The 19,544-nt window shown below is 45.5% G+C and overlaps 1 protein-coding gene across 1 annotated transcript in view; it reads left to right on the top strand.

The window, feature by feature from the left end:
• Positions 1–201: 201 nt before the first annotated feature.
• The window catches only part of LOC124005850 (short transient receptor potential channel 5-like), a 30,622-nt gene continuing 11,279 nt past the window's right edge, over positions 202–19,544 (top strand). Inside the window, exons 1-4 of the mRNA XM_046315477.1 lie at positions 202–701; positions 13,866–14,300; positions 14,523–14,840; positions 15,271–15,474. Coding sequence (XP_046171433.1) covers positions 13,911–14,300; positions 14,523–14,840; positions 15,271–15,474 — 912 coding nt within the window. The 5' untranslated portion in view covers positions 202–701; positions 13,866–13,910. The remainder of the gene's footprint in view (positions 702–13,865; positions 14,301–14,522; positions 14,841–15,270; positions 15,475–19,544) is intronic.

Below are 19,544 nucleotides of genomic sequence, written 5' to 3'. Positions count from 1 at the left end.
TGCACCTGCAATCTGGGGAGCAGGGGAGGAAGGGCTGACATCAACAGCGACGAAACAGGTAGATACTTGAGAAGAATGGGTGCATGGGGAGAGAAGGCTGGTGCTGGAGATAAATGAGGGGAGATTGGGAGGAGGGTGGGAGGGAGAGCAGGAGGGAGGGTGCAGAAAGGAGAGAGAGAGAGAATGCAAAGAGCCAAAGAAGAGAGTGTGATGTGAAGAGCAGAGGAGCTGGCAGTGTTGACAACGCAGCGAGAGACAGAGAGGGGTTGGAGAAGGGCACCCGCCGCCGCCACCGTGACTACACTCCGTTCGACACCATGACAACCGTAGCAAATGCACGGCGAGCCCCCGGCCCTGCTGCCCCACCAATCAGAGGGGAGAGAGTGGCGCGCGGCAAGCTGTGAGGGGAGAGACGCAGCACAGGATAGCAGAGCAGAGGTAGAACACCCCAGACCCTCCTACTTACACAGAGAGAAGATAGCCAGTCATTTCGCTGCCTCTTACCTGAACACTGGATGCCAGAGAGAACCTCTTGGATAATCAGCTTTGCTCTTGTTCTTTCCCCCAGAGTGGGGAGGAGTGTAAGGATGGATATACTGATTCTAACAGGACCACCCAATCACTATTACAAGCTAGGAGTTACCAGACTGGTGGGTGGGGGGAAACGCAAAGAAAAAGACCATGTCAAAAATCTGCATCAGGTAAGTTTGCCATTATCTTTTCAACGTAAACATTGCATCTCCATAAGTCAAAACTAAGTAGGAGCCAGACTTCAGGGTGGACGGTGGGATTTGTGTGTGCCGTTCTCTCTCCGACACACTGGAGACGATGGCACAGTTGTACATATTTAGTCTGCAGGAGATAAGTCAGCTGTGTTTGAACTAAATGCACAATTCATGCGGAAAACACTCATCTGCAATTCTAGTTGAAATGGAGTGTGTATCTCTGTGGAAATCATCAGCCCCTGTTTTATTGGTACATCGCATAATTTCAGAGATATACAGTAAAGGGGCGTCATCTATACTCATTTAACAGTAAGCCTTTCCTACCACAGACAAGAATCCCACTCACTGTAAAAACAGCACAATGTGTTGAGGGGTTTTGAAGCAAAGCGTTCAGCCAGGCTTCGGCACATTGTGCTTATTTCAACAGGGACACGGTCCCTCCCAAGAACTTTAACATGGCTTGTCCTCCACCTTTTAAATGGACAGAAACGCAATTCAACAGAGTGCTGGCCTGTGACACAGCGATTGGACCTGCTTGTTATGATTTGTTCAAGGCCACCGAGACACCGCGTAGATTTATGGACAGATGGAAGATATACACAGAGGGGCAGACAGAAGAGCTGTGTTCCTAATTTCTAATGCACATAACCAAACTAGGAGGTGTGGTAGTGTGCCCTAAGCAAGCCCTAATCTAATATCGCTGCGCAGCACTGAAAAAACTACCAATCCCACATCATGTATTTTTCTTCCCCCTAATCTCTTCCTTCAGTGCAGGATATTCAAAGTTCTCAGAACAAATGTAGAATTGTGAATGTATGAATCATCGCTGTTTATTTTAGGGCGGCTAGTAGCCTAGCAATTAGAGTGTTGGGACGGTCACCGAATGGTTGCTGGTTTGAATACCCGAGGAGGAAACAAAGGGACAAATCTGCCGAAGGTGCTCTTGAGCAAGGCACTTAACCCGCATTTTCTCCAGGGGTGCGGTACTACTATGGCTGACCAGGTAAAACAACACATTTGACAGTACCTAGCTGATGTGACAATAAAACATAATTCATCACTATGTGTAAAATATAATATATGTATATATATCTATATCTTCATATGGTTTATTTTCTCAGATTTTTGTGTACCCAATTCCTTCCTGTGTATTGTTAGGAAGATGATTTAATGATCGCTTTAATGATCGCAATGCACGTTTGCCATGGTATCTTCTGGATGATTCCACAGGAAATGCAGTCATGCACGCACGCCCTCACACACAGCATGGAGAACAGGTCAGAAAGAGGAGCAGACTAAAAGTAAAATATCCACGCCTGTTACCCGTCAAGAGACATAACAGCAATGTGCTTCAGGGTCATATCACGCAAATTGTACGATCCAATGCTGCAGTCTTCCCTCCATCCATCTGTGTGCCTTGTGTGCGCTTTGAAGTCACACCTGTGGTTCCGCACCTGAGACCCACTTTGAATCCTACCCTCAAAACAAGATGCGTGTTAAAAACCAATGATTATGCCGCGTACTGTAATTAGTTCCTCATTGTGAATACGGTGGGTGGTGCGGGAGGAATCAAATGTTCAGGCTTTAGTGTTTCAAAGAAACAATCCTCTGTCGTAATTCGCTGTCGGGGTTGGATGCACCACACAGAGTTCTGGGTTTGTGGATGGCAAATGAACCCAACGGTGGGTGACGATTAGAGAAAGGAGTGTTTAGAATAACTCATGTCTGTCTGAGGAGGTGAATTAGCATTGTGGTAATAATCATTTGAGTCATTGTTGACAGCACAGAGGATATAATCTGGCTAAATAGCAGCTTTGTGTCTCTCACACAGTTGATGGGCTGGGAGACACAACATCCCAGGTGTAGGGAGTGTGGACGAGTCACATGTAGTCAAGTGGGAGATTACAATTTCTCACAGTGCTGCTGGTGGATTCCATCTCTCTCTCTCTCTCTCTCTCTCTCTCTCTCTCTCTCTCTCTCTCTCTCTCTCTCTCTCTCTCTCTCTCTCTCTCATCACGTCTGGGCTGTAGTAAACAATCACCTTCCCTCCAATTAGCATTTCCTCTAAGTGGATGTGTTTTCTGTGTCTGCTTGAGTATTAACAGCACAGTCAGTGTTGGTGCACATCTGCCTGCGAGACACAAACACACACAGAGAGAACTGATTGCTAGACTTCTGCACTGGCTCCCTATTGTGGAGGTTTACATGCTGTTGCCTAGTGTTGTTGCCTCTCTCAGACTCCGAGTCAAAGTACAAACACGCCTGTCTTTTGCTCAGCTTTCCAACTAATGGCCATTGAAGCTGCACATTCTGATGTATATGATAGGTCCCTATACCACTAGTGTTTCTTCTCATATTATTACTGATTTGATCATTTTATGAATGACATTAGGCTAACATCATGAGGATATTTTCATCGTATTGACTTGCTGAATTTAAAAGGAATGTCGCTTGGACAGTAGTTGTCAACCTCACTGCCACTCGGGGCACAGACATCGACAACAGATCTCCTTCACTCCCAGATGTGTAGTTCTCACCATGGCGATAGAGCCACAAGTCTCACTCTCCAACTGTCCAGTTGACCATCGATTGACAAACTTGAACACAATCAAAGGCAGTACCTGGAAAACAGGTTCACATTTTTTTTAAACTGTTGTGATGTTCACGTCTTTGATTGGCTCGGCTCCTGTGACACATCCTGAATTGTATTTATAGTACTGAGGTTAGTGTTGCCGCACCAGACCTGTCCACACTCCACCTGTGGACTTTTCTCACCAGCCTCTCCTCTTCGGGCGTAGGTCACCGTTTAAAATGACAGCTTGTGAAGAAATCCTTACATGCAAATAGAGTTGCAGGTGCATTCTTTGAACAGAAAACCAAACCTCCCTAATTCTGTCACACTCTGCTGGATTTCCAATCAGCCTGAGCCTCCCTACAGCTCTACCGTACTGGTGCAGTGGAGGATGCTCCAGCCTTCAGCAGCTCCAAGGCCTTTGCTCTACGGCAACAGGTTGATGAAGCGCCAGGTATCCAGACCCCCCCCCCCCCCCACGGAACGAGCTGAACCGAAGTATCTCTGCATTATTCATCTTGTGTGTGTGCATGGCCAGCGGGCTCCCTCCCTCCCTGCTCCCCCTCACCTTGCCTCGCAGAGGAAGACCAAGAGGAGACAGAGAAATAAAGAACTACCGCGGGGTCCAAGTGTTCATCTTAAGTATGGATGTTCGTTTGAATGTCAGGAGAAGGCTCTTATGTAAGCTAATCAATGAGCTCGATGCTGCTTTTATCACCGGGCATAGCAATGAAGCATCGGCACAAAATATCCATGTCCTCTCCATGGGTTCCCTTCACCCCCCCCCCCCTCCCCCACTCATAGCAGTGGAAGTTTCATCGCTCCTCCATCTTCAAATGACTCCATGTTCAGTTCTTATATCACACAACACGAGTGCACTACCCACATACAGAGCCCCGAGCCCGAGCCCGAGCAGTGAGTGTACGGGCAGGCAGGGCCACTCTAGCAGCTCACAGGACTTCAGAAGCGCACTGAATCCGTGGTGTTAACCATTACATTACAGAGCACCCACAGGTTTGGACACCCACAGCTTGTTCCATTACACTCCATCATCTCTTTCATCTCCCCCTGCTTCACACATCCTGCACAGCTAATATAATATCCTTTTGTTTTTTTAAACAATCAAGTCATTTTCATATGGAACTGCGGTGTATAGGTATATAGAGCTCTTAGTGATTAAATATATAGTTGTTTGAAGCAGCATTCCCCTCAGTCTTGTTGTTGGTTGAAAAGCACGAGAGAGTGAAAAAAACCAATACAAAACCAATACATTGTAGGCTATTTGTCTTGCAGTGAATATCATTTCTTGTGGTGCAGATGTGTGCAACAGTCAGCAGAGCAATGAGAAGCTGTGCAAATCGGTGACATGAGGTGAGGTCGTTGACTGGATAAGCACCGGCTATTATCAAAGCTCACAAATAAACGTTCACCAAATGTAAACACCAATGTAGCCAAGATAAACAAGTGATAACCTCTGATAGCGGCATATCTCATATCATCTGACAAAATGACACACTGCTAAACTCAGCTCAGTCATAGAACCAATGTAGCATCCATAGTTACGACTGATGTGGCACTAATTTAATCAAAATAATTCGCAATGCAAACGCCATAGCCTTTCACAACGGATTTACAATTCTTCCAATGGGTGGAGCGCAAACACACACACACACACACACACACACATAATATTATTACGTGAAATATTATTACACACACATATATAATAAGGTTCTAACAGAATGTTCACGTTACAGAATTTAGTCTTTTTTTTCATCCAACTTTCAACCTAAATCCAATGTCACGGTGACGTCTTTTGTTGATTTTCACGTTGCATTCGTGTTAGTTGACAACTCAACCAAATGTAAATCAAAAATAGACTTGTGCCCCAAGTCTGAGTAGAGAGTGTTGATTGGTGGTGACATTTTGGACGGGCGGACAGTCCAGTGCTGGCTGTTTGCCTGCCTGACGGCTGGCAGTGAGGGAGATGGTGGTTGCCTTGCCTGTCATGAATAAAGTCACATCTTGTATGCTGTGTGATGCCGCTGTCTGGTCTTGACTTTCATTGTGGTTGACCTTCCATTCTTCGAGCCTGACAAACAGCTCCTTGCATGATAGTTCCAACTTGGTGAGTTGTTTGGGTTGGAGTATAGTGGTGTCCAATTGTCGGGTTGTTTTTGCTGGCTAGCTGGCTTTGTTCAGTCCAAGGGATGCGAGCCCCAATTTAGGAGGATACGCCTTAATCATGTGGACCTTCCCCCAGACGGTAGCCACACAACATGTTTAGTCAATACGCTTGCACAAAATATGAAATCGGCTCAGGCTACTTCAAGACAGGCAAAGCAGCGACGCCTATACCGACCCTGCCGTTGACAGTGACTGGAGTCAGGAAAGGCTGCATGCGTCAAGGATTTTAATGCATTCGAATGGATGGAAAGAAAGGACTGAATACCTTTTATTTCATTTTTTGGGGGGGTTACAGGTCCAATATCAATTTCAATTCAAATATGCAGTTATATAACATGTACACATGGGCTGCACTTCAAAAAGGAAAATAAATATAAGAGATACATACAGAGAACTGATCATACTGATCAAAAATGGTTTTGTAAGAGTAAACTTGGTATGTAAAGAAAAATAAATACTTGTGTACCTGTTTTCTTCCTTCACAAGGTCCTTTGCTTTTGTTCTGAGATTGACTTGCACTTTTCGCTCCAAAGTTCTGCCCCTTGTTCCTTGACTAGCACCATTCATTCTCGCTGTCGATAATTCTAATGTTACAACTTCTAATAGTAACTGTATCCCCTGTCGAATTGGGAGAGAGTTGGGCCACCTAAGAGCCAAAGATTTCATCATAACATTTTTACTTTGTGTTAAATACAGTCTGTGAACAAACTTAAAATGGATCAATTGATTGCTCAGATTACAGGATGCCAAAGTAATGGCTAGCTCAGGATATGAGCTTTCCAAACGTTGTGTATATATTATAGAGCTCAGTCCTTTCCGGAGATAAAGCAGGGTCCAAGATGGCGTAGCAGTGAAGACGTGTTTGTTTTGTCCTCTCGTGTACTTTTGTATTTTTTCGTATTTTTTGTATATATATTTCTATTTACTTTCAATCTCTTCTCGATTGTTTTTATGCGATTATACCTTCTGGTAACCTGCCTCACCCAATGTGATACGGAATCGCTATTATCTTCAATTTTAGAACCCATTCAAGAATCTCCAGAAGCTAACCAGCTAATAAGCTACAAGCTATTTAGTCATTTTCAGCCACTGCTAGCAGCTCTTACCTTCTGCACAGATACCAGCCATGTTTTTAGCCTGGATAATACTCACCTGTCTACCAATATCGCTTGTCTACCAATATCGGACTGTCTCTCCACAACAACGCCGGATTCCTGCCATAATCCCTGGACCACTACTTCTGATCTTCACAGCTAGCTTGCAGCTAGCTAGCTAGCTCACAGCTAGCTTTCACTCACCATGGAACCTAGTACCGAAGCTATTCCCTGAGGCCCACCTTCCGGCCTACTCAGCTGTTCACCCAAACCCCACTCCTACACGGCTAGAGCCCAAAACTCCACTGGATCCTTGCAGTAAACGCTGGACCTTGGCACCGGATCACTGCTGCTACCGATTGGATATAGTGGCTAACGCCACGAAGCTAGCACCAGTTAGCCGTGAGCCAGGCACATCTCCCGGCTAGCAAACTAAATTCCACAATACCTCTTTCGCCATCTGGCTTGGATTCTCTGTTGACACGGCTCCCCGCCGCAACACCACGACTGGTCTGCCAACGAATACCATCCGCTGTGCCTTTATCCGGCCTCCGTCGGAGCAGACACTACTAACTTTAAATGCTCGGTCGCTAGCGTAGTGGGGCTCCCCTGTTCCATCTACTGCTGCCCCCTGGACACTATGATCACTTGGCTACATAACGGATGCCTAATGGACTGTCCGTTAATTAATCACGGTACTCCATTCTGTTTATTTTATATCTGTCGGCCCCAGCCGCGAACTCAGGCTCTGTATGTAGTTAATCCGACACTCTCTGGCTAGTCATCGACATTTTACCTGCTGTTGTTGTGTTAGCTGATTAGCTGTTGTTGTCTCATCTGTTGTTTTAGCTAGCTCTCCCAATCAACACATGTGATTACTTTATGCCTCGCTGTATGTCTCTCTCAAATGTCAATATGCTTTGCATACTGTTGTTCAGGTTAGTTATCATTGTTTTAGTTTACAATGGACTCCCTAGTTCCACTCTTCCTCTGATACCTCCTTTGTCCCACCTCCCACACATGCGGTGAGCTCACCCATTACAACCAGCATGTCCAGAGATACAACCTCTCTTATCATCACCCAGTGCTTGGGCTTACCTCCGCTGTACCCGCACCCCACCATACCCCTGTCTGTGCATTATGCCCTGAATATATTCTACCACGCCCAGAAATCTTTGTCCCCAACGCTCTAGGCGACCAGTTTTGATAGCCTTTAGCCGCACCCTCATTCTACTCCTCCTCTGTTCCGGGGGTGATGTGGAGGTAAACCCAGGCCCTGCATGTCCCCAGGCACCCTCATTTGTTGACGTCTGTGATCGAAAAAGCTTTGGTTTCATGCATGTCAACATCAGAAGCCTCCTCCCTAAGTTTGTTTTACTCACTGCTTTAGCACACTCTGCCAACCCTGATGTCCTTGCTGTGTCTGAATCCTGGCTTGGGAAGGCCACCAAAAATTCAGAGATTTCCATACCCAACTATAACATTTTCCGTCAAGATAGAACTGCGAAAGGGGGAGAAGTTGCAGTCTACTGCAGAGATAGCCTGCAAAGTAATGTCATACTTTCCAGGTCCATACACAAACAGTTCGAACTTCTAATTTTAAAAATTAATCTCTCCAGAAATAAGTCTCTCACTGTTGCCCCCTCAGCTCCCAGCTGTGCCCTGGACACCATTTGTGAATTGATCGCCCCCCATCTAGCTTCAGAGTTTGTTCTGTTAGGTGACCTAAATTGGGATATGCTTAACACCCCGGCAGTCCTACAATCTAAGCTAGATGCCCTCAATCTCACATAAATCATCAAGGAACCCAACAGGTACAACCCTAAATCTGTAAACAAGGGCACCCTCATAGACATTATCCTGACCAACTGGCCCTCCAAATACACCTCCGCTGTCTTCAATCAGGATCTCAGCGATCACTGCCTCATTGCCTGTATCCGCTACGGGTTAGCAGTCAAATGACCACCCCTAATCACTGTCAAACGCTCCCTAAAAAACTTCTGCGAGCAGGCCTTTCTAATCGACCTGGCCTGGGTATCCTGGAAGGATATTGACCTCATCCCGTCAGTTGAGGATGCCTGGTCATTCTTTAAAAGTAACTTCCTCACCATCTTAGATAGGCATGCTCCGTTCAAAAAAATGCAGAACTAAGAACAGATATAGCCCTTGGTTCACTCTAGACCTGACTGCCCTCGACCAGCACAAAAACATTCTGTGGCGTACTGCAATAGCATTGAATAGTCCCCGCTATATGTAACTGTTCAGGGAAGTCAGGAACCAATACTCTCAGTCAGTCAGGAAAGCAAAGGCCAGCTTTTTCAAGCAGAAATTTGCATCCTGTAGCTCTAACTCCAAAAAGTTCTGGGACACTGTAAAGTCCATGGAGAACAAGAGCATCTCCTCCCAGCTGCCCACTGCACTGAGGCTAGGTAACACGGTCACCACTGATAAATCCATGATAATCGAAAACTTCAACTAGCATTTCTCAACGGCTGGCCATGCCTTCCTCCTGGCTACTCCAACCCCGGCGGCCAACAGCTCCACCCCCCCCCCCCCGCAGCTACTCACCCAATTCTCCCCATCTTCTCCTTTACCCAAATCCAGATAGCAGATGTTCTGAAAGAGCTGCAAAACCTGGACCCGTACAAATCAGCTGGGCTTGACAATCCGGACCCTCTATTTCTGAAACTATCCGCCGCCATTGTCGCAACCCCTATTACCAGCCTGTTCAACCTCTCTTTCTGAGATCCCCAAGGACTGGAAAGCTGCCGCGGTCATCCCCCTCTTCAAAGGGGGGAGACACCCTGGACCCAAACTGTTACAGACCTATATCCATCCTGCCCTGCCTATCTAAGGTCTTCAAAAGCCAAGTCAACCAACAGATCACTGACCATCTCGAATCCCACCGTACCTTCTACGCTGTGCAATCTGATTTCAGAGCCGGTCACGGGTGCACCTCAGCCACGCTAAAGGTACTAAACGATATCATAACCGCCATCGATAAAAGACAGTACTGTGCAGCCATCTTCATCGACCTGGCCAAGGCTATCGACTCTGTCAATCACCATATTCTTATCGGCAGACTCAGTAGCCACGGTTTTTCTAATGACTGCCTTGCCTGGTTCTCCAACTACTTTGCAGACAGAGTTCAGTGTGTCAAATCGGAGGGCATGTTGTCTGGTCCTCTGGCAGTTTCTATGGGGATGCCACAGGGTTCACTTCTCGGGCCGCCTCTTTTCTCTGTATATATCAATGATGTTGCTCTTGCTGCGGGCGATTCTCTGATCCACCTCTACGCAGACGACACCATTCTGTATACTTCTGGCCCTTCCTTGGACATTGTGCTATCTAACCTCCAAACGAGCTTCAATGCCATACAACACTCCTTCTGTGGCCTCCAACTGCTCTTAAACGCTAGTAAAACCAAATGCATGCTTTTCAACAGTTCGCTGCCTGCACCCGGACGACCGACTAGCATCGCCACCCTGGATGGTTCCGAACTAGAATATGTGGACATCTATAAGTACCTAGGTGTCTGGCTCGACTGTAAACTCTCCTTCCAGACTCATATCAAAAATCTCCAATCCAAAATCAAATCTATTTTCTATTTCGCAACAAAGCCTCCTTCACTCACGCCGGCAAACTTATCCTAGTAAAACTGACTATAATACCGATCCTCGACTTCGGCGATGTCATCTACAAAATGGCTTCCAATACTCTACTCAGCAAACTGGATGCAGTTTATCACAGTGCCATCCGCTTATACCACCCACCACTGCGACCAGTATGCTCTAGTCGGCTGGCCCTCGCTACATATTCGTCGCCAGACCCACTGGCTCCAGGTCATCTGCGCTCCAGCAGGTGTATCTCACTGATCATCCCTAAAGCCAACACCTAATTTGGCCGCCTTTCCTTCCAGTTCTCTGCTGCCTGTGACTGGAACAAATTGCAAAAATTGTTGAAGTTGGAGACTTTTATCTCCCAACTTTAAACATCTGCTATCTGAGCAGCTAACCGATCGCTGCAGCTGTACATAGTCCATCGGTAAATAGCCCACCCAATTTGCCTACCTCATCCCCATACTGTTTTTATTTATTTACTTTTCTGCTCTTTTGCACACCAGTATCTCTACCTGCACATGACCATCTGATCATTTATCACTCCAGTGTTAATCTGCTAAATTGTAATTATTTGCCTACCTCCTCATGCCTTTTGCACACAATGTATATAGACTCTTTTTTTTCTTTTTTTCTACTGTGTTATTGACTTGTTTACTGTTTACTCCATGTGTAACTCTGTGTTGCTGTCTGTTCACACTGCTGTTATGTCAAGTTTAAATAAGATCAGGAGTAAAAAGGTTCTTAAATGTGCAGTCGATGTGCAATAATAGTGTTCAACATGATTGTCGAATGATTGCCTCATGTCTGTACCCCACACATACAATTATCTGTAAGGTCCCTCAGTCGATCAGTGAATTTCAAACATGGATCCAACCACAAAGCCCAGGGAGGTTGCCTCGAAAAGAAGTACACCTATTGGTAGGTGGGTACAAACAAATCAAGCAGCACTTGAATATCCCTTTGAGCATGGTGAAGTTATTAATTACACTTTGGATGGTGTTTGAATACACCCAGTCACTACAAATATATAGGTGTCCTTCCTAACTCAGCTGCCAGAGAGGAAGGAAACCACTCAGGGATTTCACGATAATGGCTGCGATAGGTAAAAGATGAGGATGGATCAACAGCATTGTAGTTACTCCACATTACTAACCTAAATGACAGAGTGGAAAGAATTAAGCATGAACAAAATAAAAATATTCCAAAACATGCATTCTGTTTGCAATAAGGCACGAAAGTAAAACTGCAAAACATGTGGCATGGTGGTGGCTGCATCAAGTTATCGGTATACTTGTCATCGGTAAGGACTAAGAAGTTTTTTAGGATAAAAATAAAAGGAATATAGCTAAGCACAGGCAAAATAGTAGAGGAAAACCTCTGACATTACAGAGTACTTTGTGTAGATCGGTCCGATTTTTTTTGTTAAGTAAACATTTTTTAATCCCACCTTGTAACACAACAAAATCTGGAAAAAGTCAAGGGTTGTGTATCTGTGTTTGAGGCACTGTATCTGTGTTTGAGGCACTATATCTGTGTTTGAGGCACTGTATCTGTGTTTGAGGCACTGCATCTGTGTTTGAGGCACTGTATCTGTGTTTGCGGCACTGTATCTGTGTTTGAGGCACTGTATCTGTGTTTGAGGCACTGTATCTGTGTTTGAGTGTGTGTATGTGTGTGTGTGTGTGTGTGTGTGTGTGTGTGATTGTGTATTCTCTCTCCGACTCCTTCACTCTCCATCACGGTAGTGGTGCGTGGGCAAAATCACTATGGAAGCCAAGCCTCCCCCCCCCCCAAAAGCCCTGTCTCATTCAAGCAAAGGAAAATGATGTTGGACACATCATGGACCTGGGAGGGGGAGGGGGAGGGGGGAGGGTGGGGGGGGCAATAGACATCATGGACTAAGCAGTTCATATTTTATATGGGATGTTAACTGACATTGTAAAGGGGGCGGTTGATGTAGTTGTTTCGAGAGGCTTCAGTCCTCTCCGTTGGGACAGATTGGGGATATGTGCTAAAGATGGACAGAAGGTTGTCTTTGGCTTGGTTTACTCGCATTTAATGCCAATTAGTACTCACATTGAAAAACTGTGCGGTCTGTGCACTGCAGCTGCCAGCTTGGTCCGATGAAGAGATGGAGACCAAGCATGGGCGTTTCAGCACAGTAAACAGCCATGCTGGAATGGGTGATATCAATTCTTATCATGAAAGAACAGTGCTTTAGCATTAGATTTGATAGCTGTGTTTTATTACAATCTCCAGTTTGTGTAAATGGAGGTTGATGTCTGTATTCGGCGGCTTGTCTTTGCTAGGTGATACTATACACGTCCCTCCTCATTGACCGGTGACACAGGAACGCATTTCCAAGGGGGCAATTTGTTCGCGAATGAGATCAAACTCTTGCGTGCCTCCTCAAGATGCCTTGAACCAAGAATGTCTCTGTCCATGTGGAGTGGTCCGGTCCAATATGCAGGGAATGTAATGCTGGCGTAACGAGGACAGAGAGTCAACACCAGCAGGTCAAACACAGTTGTATTGATTAAGTCAATGGTTGGTTCGATTACCACTTGAAGTGATCAGGGGGCTAAAACAAGCTTGGCTTCTGTGTGGACATATCCACCCTCCCTGGCTGACCAATCCCTTTGCTGCATTTGTCAAAATCTAAGTGATTTGAGAAGGTCCCCAGGTATCAGAGGTAGTGACCATCTTGCCAAGGCCATCCCCAGGAGATTAAGCTCCCACCAGCAGCACTTAAACCCAGCCATCCACACACTGCAGAAAATACAGTGGGAGAGTGTTTTATCACCCGTGACTCAGCTTGGAGTGGACCCATATCTCCTGCAGAGCCCCTGAAGCAGAGGGCTCACTCGTGCAAGACAGGCTGAGGGAAAAGCAAGCACAGTCCTCATGTGCTCTAACCTCCCTTCCATCCATGGTGTTTTTTATTTATTTATTTGAACCTTTATTTAACTAGGCAAGTCAGTTAAGAACAAATTCTTATTTTCAATGACGGCCTAGGAACAGTGGGTTAACTGCCTGTTCAGGGGCAGAACGACAGATTTGAGTGTGTACCTTGTCAGCTCGGGGGTTTGAACTTGCAACCTTCCGGTTACTAGTCCAACGCTCTAACCACTAGTCTACCCTGCCGCAGTGCCTCCATTCCCTCCCCATGGTGCCATGAATATGGATGTGTCTCAGAAATGGCAGGCCCTGCAGGGCCGTGTGGGACTACAGCAACGGCTCTGGCTGGGTGGGTGGTTAATGAGAACCAGGGTGATGAGGTTTGGCAGAGGGGCTAAACTAGATCTGCCACATATGGGCTTCTTCCCCTCGGCTGTCAGTTTCCTGAAGGGGAAAACAAAAACACTGCTTGCAATGATCAAACAGAGAACCCCGTACAATGTTTTATCCTACTAATACATTCAGCTGTGTGGAGTGACATCAAAGGAGGAGGCTGAAGAAATGACAGAATTACTATGGGTCCAATAGCCTGCTTGGAACAGGAGTGGAACCCTCTATTGTCATGTTAATAGAATAGAAGTTCAACACAGGAATAAAAACATTGCTCACTGTGCTGTTAATTTGGCAATTCAACACCATTAGGCTATCAACACTAGATTCAGGTGTAATTTGTGGAGAACAAAACTATGCTGTTTTTCTTTCGCCCCAGATTCCAATTCCCCAGTAGGCCGTGAGTGACGCCAACCGTGTGCACATGATGAATCCCATGGCCCAGCTGTACTACAAGAAGGCGAGCTACTCGCCGTACCGCGACCGCATCCCGTTGCAGATCGTGCGGGCGGAAGCGGAGCTGTCAGCGGAGGAGCGGGCGTACCTGACGGCGGTGGAGAAGGGTGACTATGCCGGGGTGAAGCTGGCCCTGCAGGAGGCGGAGATCTACTACAACATCAACGTGAACTGCCTGGACCCGCTGGGGCGCAGCGCGCTGCTCATCGCCATCGAGAACGAGAACCTGGAGGTGATGGAGCTGCTGCTCAACCACGGCGTGCACGTGGGCGACGCACTGCTCTACGCCATCCGCAAGGAGGTGGTGGGCGCCGTGGAGCTGCTGCTGTCCCATCGCAGGTCCAGCAGAGAGAAACAGGTATGTAAAGACATTAGGTATAGCACAGGCATATTTCAGCTAGTGGGCCTACACGGTCCTTATTGTAGCTCAATAAGCATGATTTGACAGACAGGCTATGTACATGTTATGTATAGGTTAGCACGGTTATGTACATGTGATGTAAAGTTGTACAGGTTATGCTCTTCTCTGGGCCCACTCAGTAATCCCTCTCCTCCCCAACCCCCCTGTTCTCTTCTCCAGGTGCCCAACCTGATGATGGATACCCAGTTCTCAGAGTTTACCCCTGACATCACACCCATCATGCTGGCAGCTCACACCAACAACTATGAGATCATCAAGCTGCTGGTCCAGCGCAAGGTGACCATCCCCCGGCCCCACCAGATCCGCTGCGACTGCGTGGCGTGTGTGTCCAGCTCCGAGGTGGACAGCCTGCGTCACTCACGCTCCCGCCTCAACGTCTACAAGACCCTGGCCAGCCCGTCCCTCATCGCCCTGTCCAGCGAAGACCCCATCCTGACTGCCTTCCGCCTGGGCTGGGAGCTGAAGGAGCTAAGCAAGGTGGAGAACGAGTTCCGTCAGGAGTACGAGGAGCTGTCCCAGCAGGGTTTATAAAGGGCTTATAACACGTTTATTGCTCTTCCAGGTGGAGAACGAGTTCCGTCAGGAGTACCAGGAGCTGTCCCAGCAGGGTTTATAAAGGGCTTATAACAAGTTTATTGCTCTTCCAGGTGGAGAACGAGTTCCGTCAGGAGTACCAGGAGCTGTCCCAGCAGTGTTTATAGAGGGCTTATAACAAGTTTATTGCTCTTCCAGGTGGAGAACGGAACGAGTTCCGTCAGGAGTACGAGGAGCTGTCCCAGCAGGGTTTATAAAGGGCTTATAACAAGTTTATTGCTCTTCCAGGTGGAGAACGAGTTCCGTCAGGAGTACCAGGAGCTGTCCCAGCAGGGTTTATAGAGGGCTTATAACAAGTTTATTGCTCTTCCAGGTGGAGAACGAGTTCCGTCAGGAGTACGAGGAGCTGTCCCAGCAGTGTAAGCTGTTTGCCAAGGACCTGCTGGACCAGGCCAGGAGCTCTAGAGAGCTGGAGACCATCCTCAACCACCGCGATGACCTCAGTGAGGAGCTAGACCCACAGGACTGCCGTGACTTGGCCAAGCTCAAACTAGCTATCAAGTACCACCAGAAAGAGGTGAGCTGAGAGGGCCGAGCAGAAGGGGTCTAGTATAGTGAACACTGGTAAACCCCCCAGCCCCCCCCCTAGGCAGGTGGGCCCATGGGTCTCCAAAAATGAAAAAGAATAACATTTTACAGTTAATAACCTGTCATTCCCCCCACTCCCCAGATAGCATATAAACACGGATGAAGCCATGGCTAAAGGTGACTTATAGTTTTATCTACAAAAGGTATTGCACAGCTAACTTAATTTGTTTTTATCACTTTACACGTTTATTTTTGGTTTCCCATCCCTGTAAACGTAATTTGCCTCTCCTCGCCGCCTCTTCTCGATTTCCTTTTAGTTTTTTCAAAAGGAGGCGAGAGAGGATGGAGGAGAGAGGTTGCAGGATTTGAGCAAACCAATTCAGAAAAGCCCCCCCCCGCCCCGTCTTTCCCTCAATTTTCCAGAGCAGGAAATGCACAGCTCTTTTAAACTCCAGGTAGAGGCACACCTGAAACCAATCAAAGCAATGGACAATTAGCAACAGAAATCACAGTTCAAACCAAAGATGGTGGATAAATGAAGATAGTTAATTCAGGCCCTTTTTCGATTGAAAAAAATGGTCAGTTCCGGTCTTCTTAACGGGGTGGGTCTGCCATAGACACCAATGAGATAGCAGCTTGGTCTGGTCTGCTTAGTTAAGTGACTTCCATTGAACCAGAAGAAATTAGGGATTAGAGTGCCTTGCTTCCTCTATCGTCTCTGGGTCAAACAAAACCAATAGAAACGTCACAAGCCATGACTCAAATGAACCCCTTGGTCTCCCAGTCCAGAACTGTGTCACAACTGGTCTTAGTGGTGTTGAGATTTTTTTTCTGAGAGGGTTAGAGGTGAACTGCATTTAGTGTCAATGAAGTGCGAGACACAGGCAGGTCAAAGGCTTGGATGATCAGGTGGTGTAACGGTCGTCGTAAGAAGGAGAAGAGGAGGACCAATGCGCAGCGTGGTAAGTGTCCATATTTAATAGAACAAACTGAACACGACAAAATACAAAAATAACAAAGTGAAATAACAAACCGAAACAGTTCCGTGTGGAACACACAGACACAGAAAATAATCACCCACAACTCAAAAGTGAAACCAGGCTACCTAAGTATGGTTCTCAATCAGGGACAACGATATAAAGCTGCCTCTGATTGAGAGCCATACCAGGCCAAACACTGAAATCCCAAATCATAGAAAAAAGAACATAGACAACCCACCCAATTCACGCCCTGACCATACTAAAACAAAGACATAACAAAAGAACTAAGGTCAGAACGTGACAGGTGGCTTGTGTTCTCTCTCATTGCCACCTAAAAGGGGTTAATTCACAGTCTACTGTCCTACTGAGAATTCTTCCATTCCATTGCTCCTTTTCGCTCATATAAAATACATGTTTCTTGCTGTTTTTCTTTATTCTCTCCTTGTTCTCCCTCTGGAGAGGTCTGACGCATGCATGCACACTCTCACAAACACATACTCTGTACGTGTGCTCATACACACACACACACACACACACACACACACACACACACACACACACACACACACACACACACACACACACACACACACACACACACACACACACACACACACACACACACACACACACACACACACACACACACACACACACACACACACACACACACACACACACACACCCCTTTCATCTTCGTCTTGATTTGAACACTGGCATTCTGCTGCTCCTTTGTTGTGAGCTGAAAACTCCATATTTTCCTGCACTGTAATTAACTCAGTCTTCTTGAGCTCTGCGGGGCTGTTCAGACAACCTAACCAACCGAACCTGGGAAAAGGCCAGGTAGAATACTCATGGCTCGTCATTAAGTACAGACCTTTCATCCTTCATCCTCAGACCACTACAGTCAACAATCAGTTCAGTCAGCCTTCTGACATTTTATGATTGGCTAAAGTTACCTTGTTCAAAACAGCAATCGTTCCAGAGACAGTAGGTTTGTAGAGATGCATAGAGATTCTGTGCAGAACAGGACAGCACAGTCACGTGGGAGTTGAGGGTCTGGTTGTCAGAGAGCGAGCGGGAGAGATGGCGGCCGGGGAAATGGCGGCCGGGGACATGGCGGCCGGGGACATGGCGGCCGGGGACACGGGGGAGAGGACAGTAGGTTTAAACTAGTCTAATTCAGCATATGCATCAAATATTCACACATCAGGAAGGAGGGGGAACTACTGTTTGGGCTTTTATAACCAGCTTTTCTGCTGGGACTGATTACCTAATTGCATGCTACAGTAGGTAAAGTAATTAAAAGCATGTACTTGGTCCCTCATCCGTATGCATCCACAATCGCACAGGCATTTATGCATAAAACCACCTTTAATTTATTTATTTTCCGGAAAGTAAGAATAGGGCTCATGTAATTTATTCATACCCTTTACCTTCAGAAATGGCAGGGGGGAAGCGGTCTTCACAAAGAGTTCCCGTGTTATCTTTTCAGTGGTCCCTCAGGATCCCCTCTCCAGGGATTTCAATGTCTATGTCAACCCTTTTTTTTTGTTGGTGGTCTGACAGGAGACTCCATGGTAATATTCGATTATTTCATCCCAAGTGACACTCAATAATACATCTAGATGGAAAGAGGAACACAGAACAATGGAACAATAGGAGGAGTTAAACAAAACATTCTTATTTTGTCAATATATATTTTCATACTTTCGAAGTAAGTTGAGGTTCTTCATCCTTAAATCTGACAGACAGAGGGGTTATAGGCCATAGATGGGTTATTAATGAGTTATATATGAGTTTATAGATGGTTTATGTAGATGGGTAATATTTTAGTTTATAGATGGGTTATAGATGAGTTAATGTAGATGGGTTATAGATGAGTTTATATATGGGTTATATATGAGTTTATATATGGTTTATAGATGGTTTATATGTGCATTTATAGATGGTTATAGATGGGTTATATGAGTTTATAGATGGGTTATATATGAGTTCATAGATGGTTATAGATGAGTTCATAGATGGTTATAGATGGTTATAGATTAGTTTATAGATGGGGTTATAGATGAGCCAATGTAGATGGGTTATAGATTAGTTATAGCTGGGTTATAGATGAGGTATAGATGGGTTATAGGTGAGTTTATATATGGGGTTATAGATTAGTTAATGTATATGGGTTATAGATTAGTTTATAGATGAGTTTATAGATGGGATATAGATGGGATATAGATGGGTTATGGATGAGTTATAGATTAATTATAGATGGGCTATAGATGAGGTATAGATGGGTTATAGATGAGTTATAGATTAATTATAGATGGGCTATAGATGAGGTATAGATGGGTTATAGATGAGTTTATAGATGGGGTTATAGATGAGCCAATGTAGATGGGTTATAGATGAGTTTATAGATGAGTTTATAGATGAGTTATAGATGGGTTATAGATGAGTATATAGACATTATAGGTGAATTTATGGATGGTTTATATATTAGTTTATAGAGGGGTTATAGATGAGTTTATAGATTAGTTTATAGAGGGGTTATTAATGAGTTTATAGACGTTATAGGTGAGTTTATGGATGGTTATAGAGGTGTTATAGATGAGTTTATAGAGGGGTTATAGATGAGTTTATAGATGGTTATAGATGAGTTTATAGATGGTTACAGATGGGTTAAAGATACGTTTGTAGATGGGTTATAGATGAGTTTATAGGTGGGTTATAATTGAGTTATAGATGGGGTTATAGATGCGTTTATAGATGGGGTTTGTTGGGGATAAATCAGAATTAGTTGGGTAACATAGATAAGATGTTTTATTTTCATTATATGCTTGTGATTTACTTCTCATCAGAATGTATCTTGTTGTACTATAGTGGTGGCCATTTGCAGTTATCTGTTCTCTGTCAGGGTTCAGTTACTTGGGCCGCAGAGAGGGGAGAGGTCAAGCTTGTCGTCATGTGTAAACGTATATATTAAACCATGTACCAAGAACGAGATAAGAGCTTTGTTTAGGAGACCAAACTGAACGATAATTTATAGCCAATGCTGTCTGGCTATGGGATACTCCTCTCTGAA

The sequence above is a fragment of the Oncorhynchus gorbuscha genome, linkage group LG02, assembly GCF_021184085.1.
Source record: "Oncorhynchus gorbuscha isolate QuinsamMale2020 ecotype Even-year linkage group LG02, OgorEven_v1.0, whole genome shotgun sequence".
NCBI classification, from domain to species: domain Eukaryota; kingdom Metazoa; phylum Chordata; class Actinopteri; order Salmoniformes; family Salmonidae; genus Oncorhynchus; species Oncorhynchus gorbuscha.
Note: the sequence above shows the minus strand (reverse complement) of the source record. Positions and strands in the feature narration are given on the sequence as shown.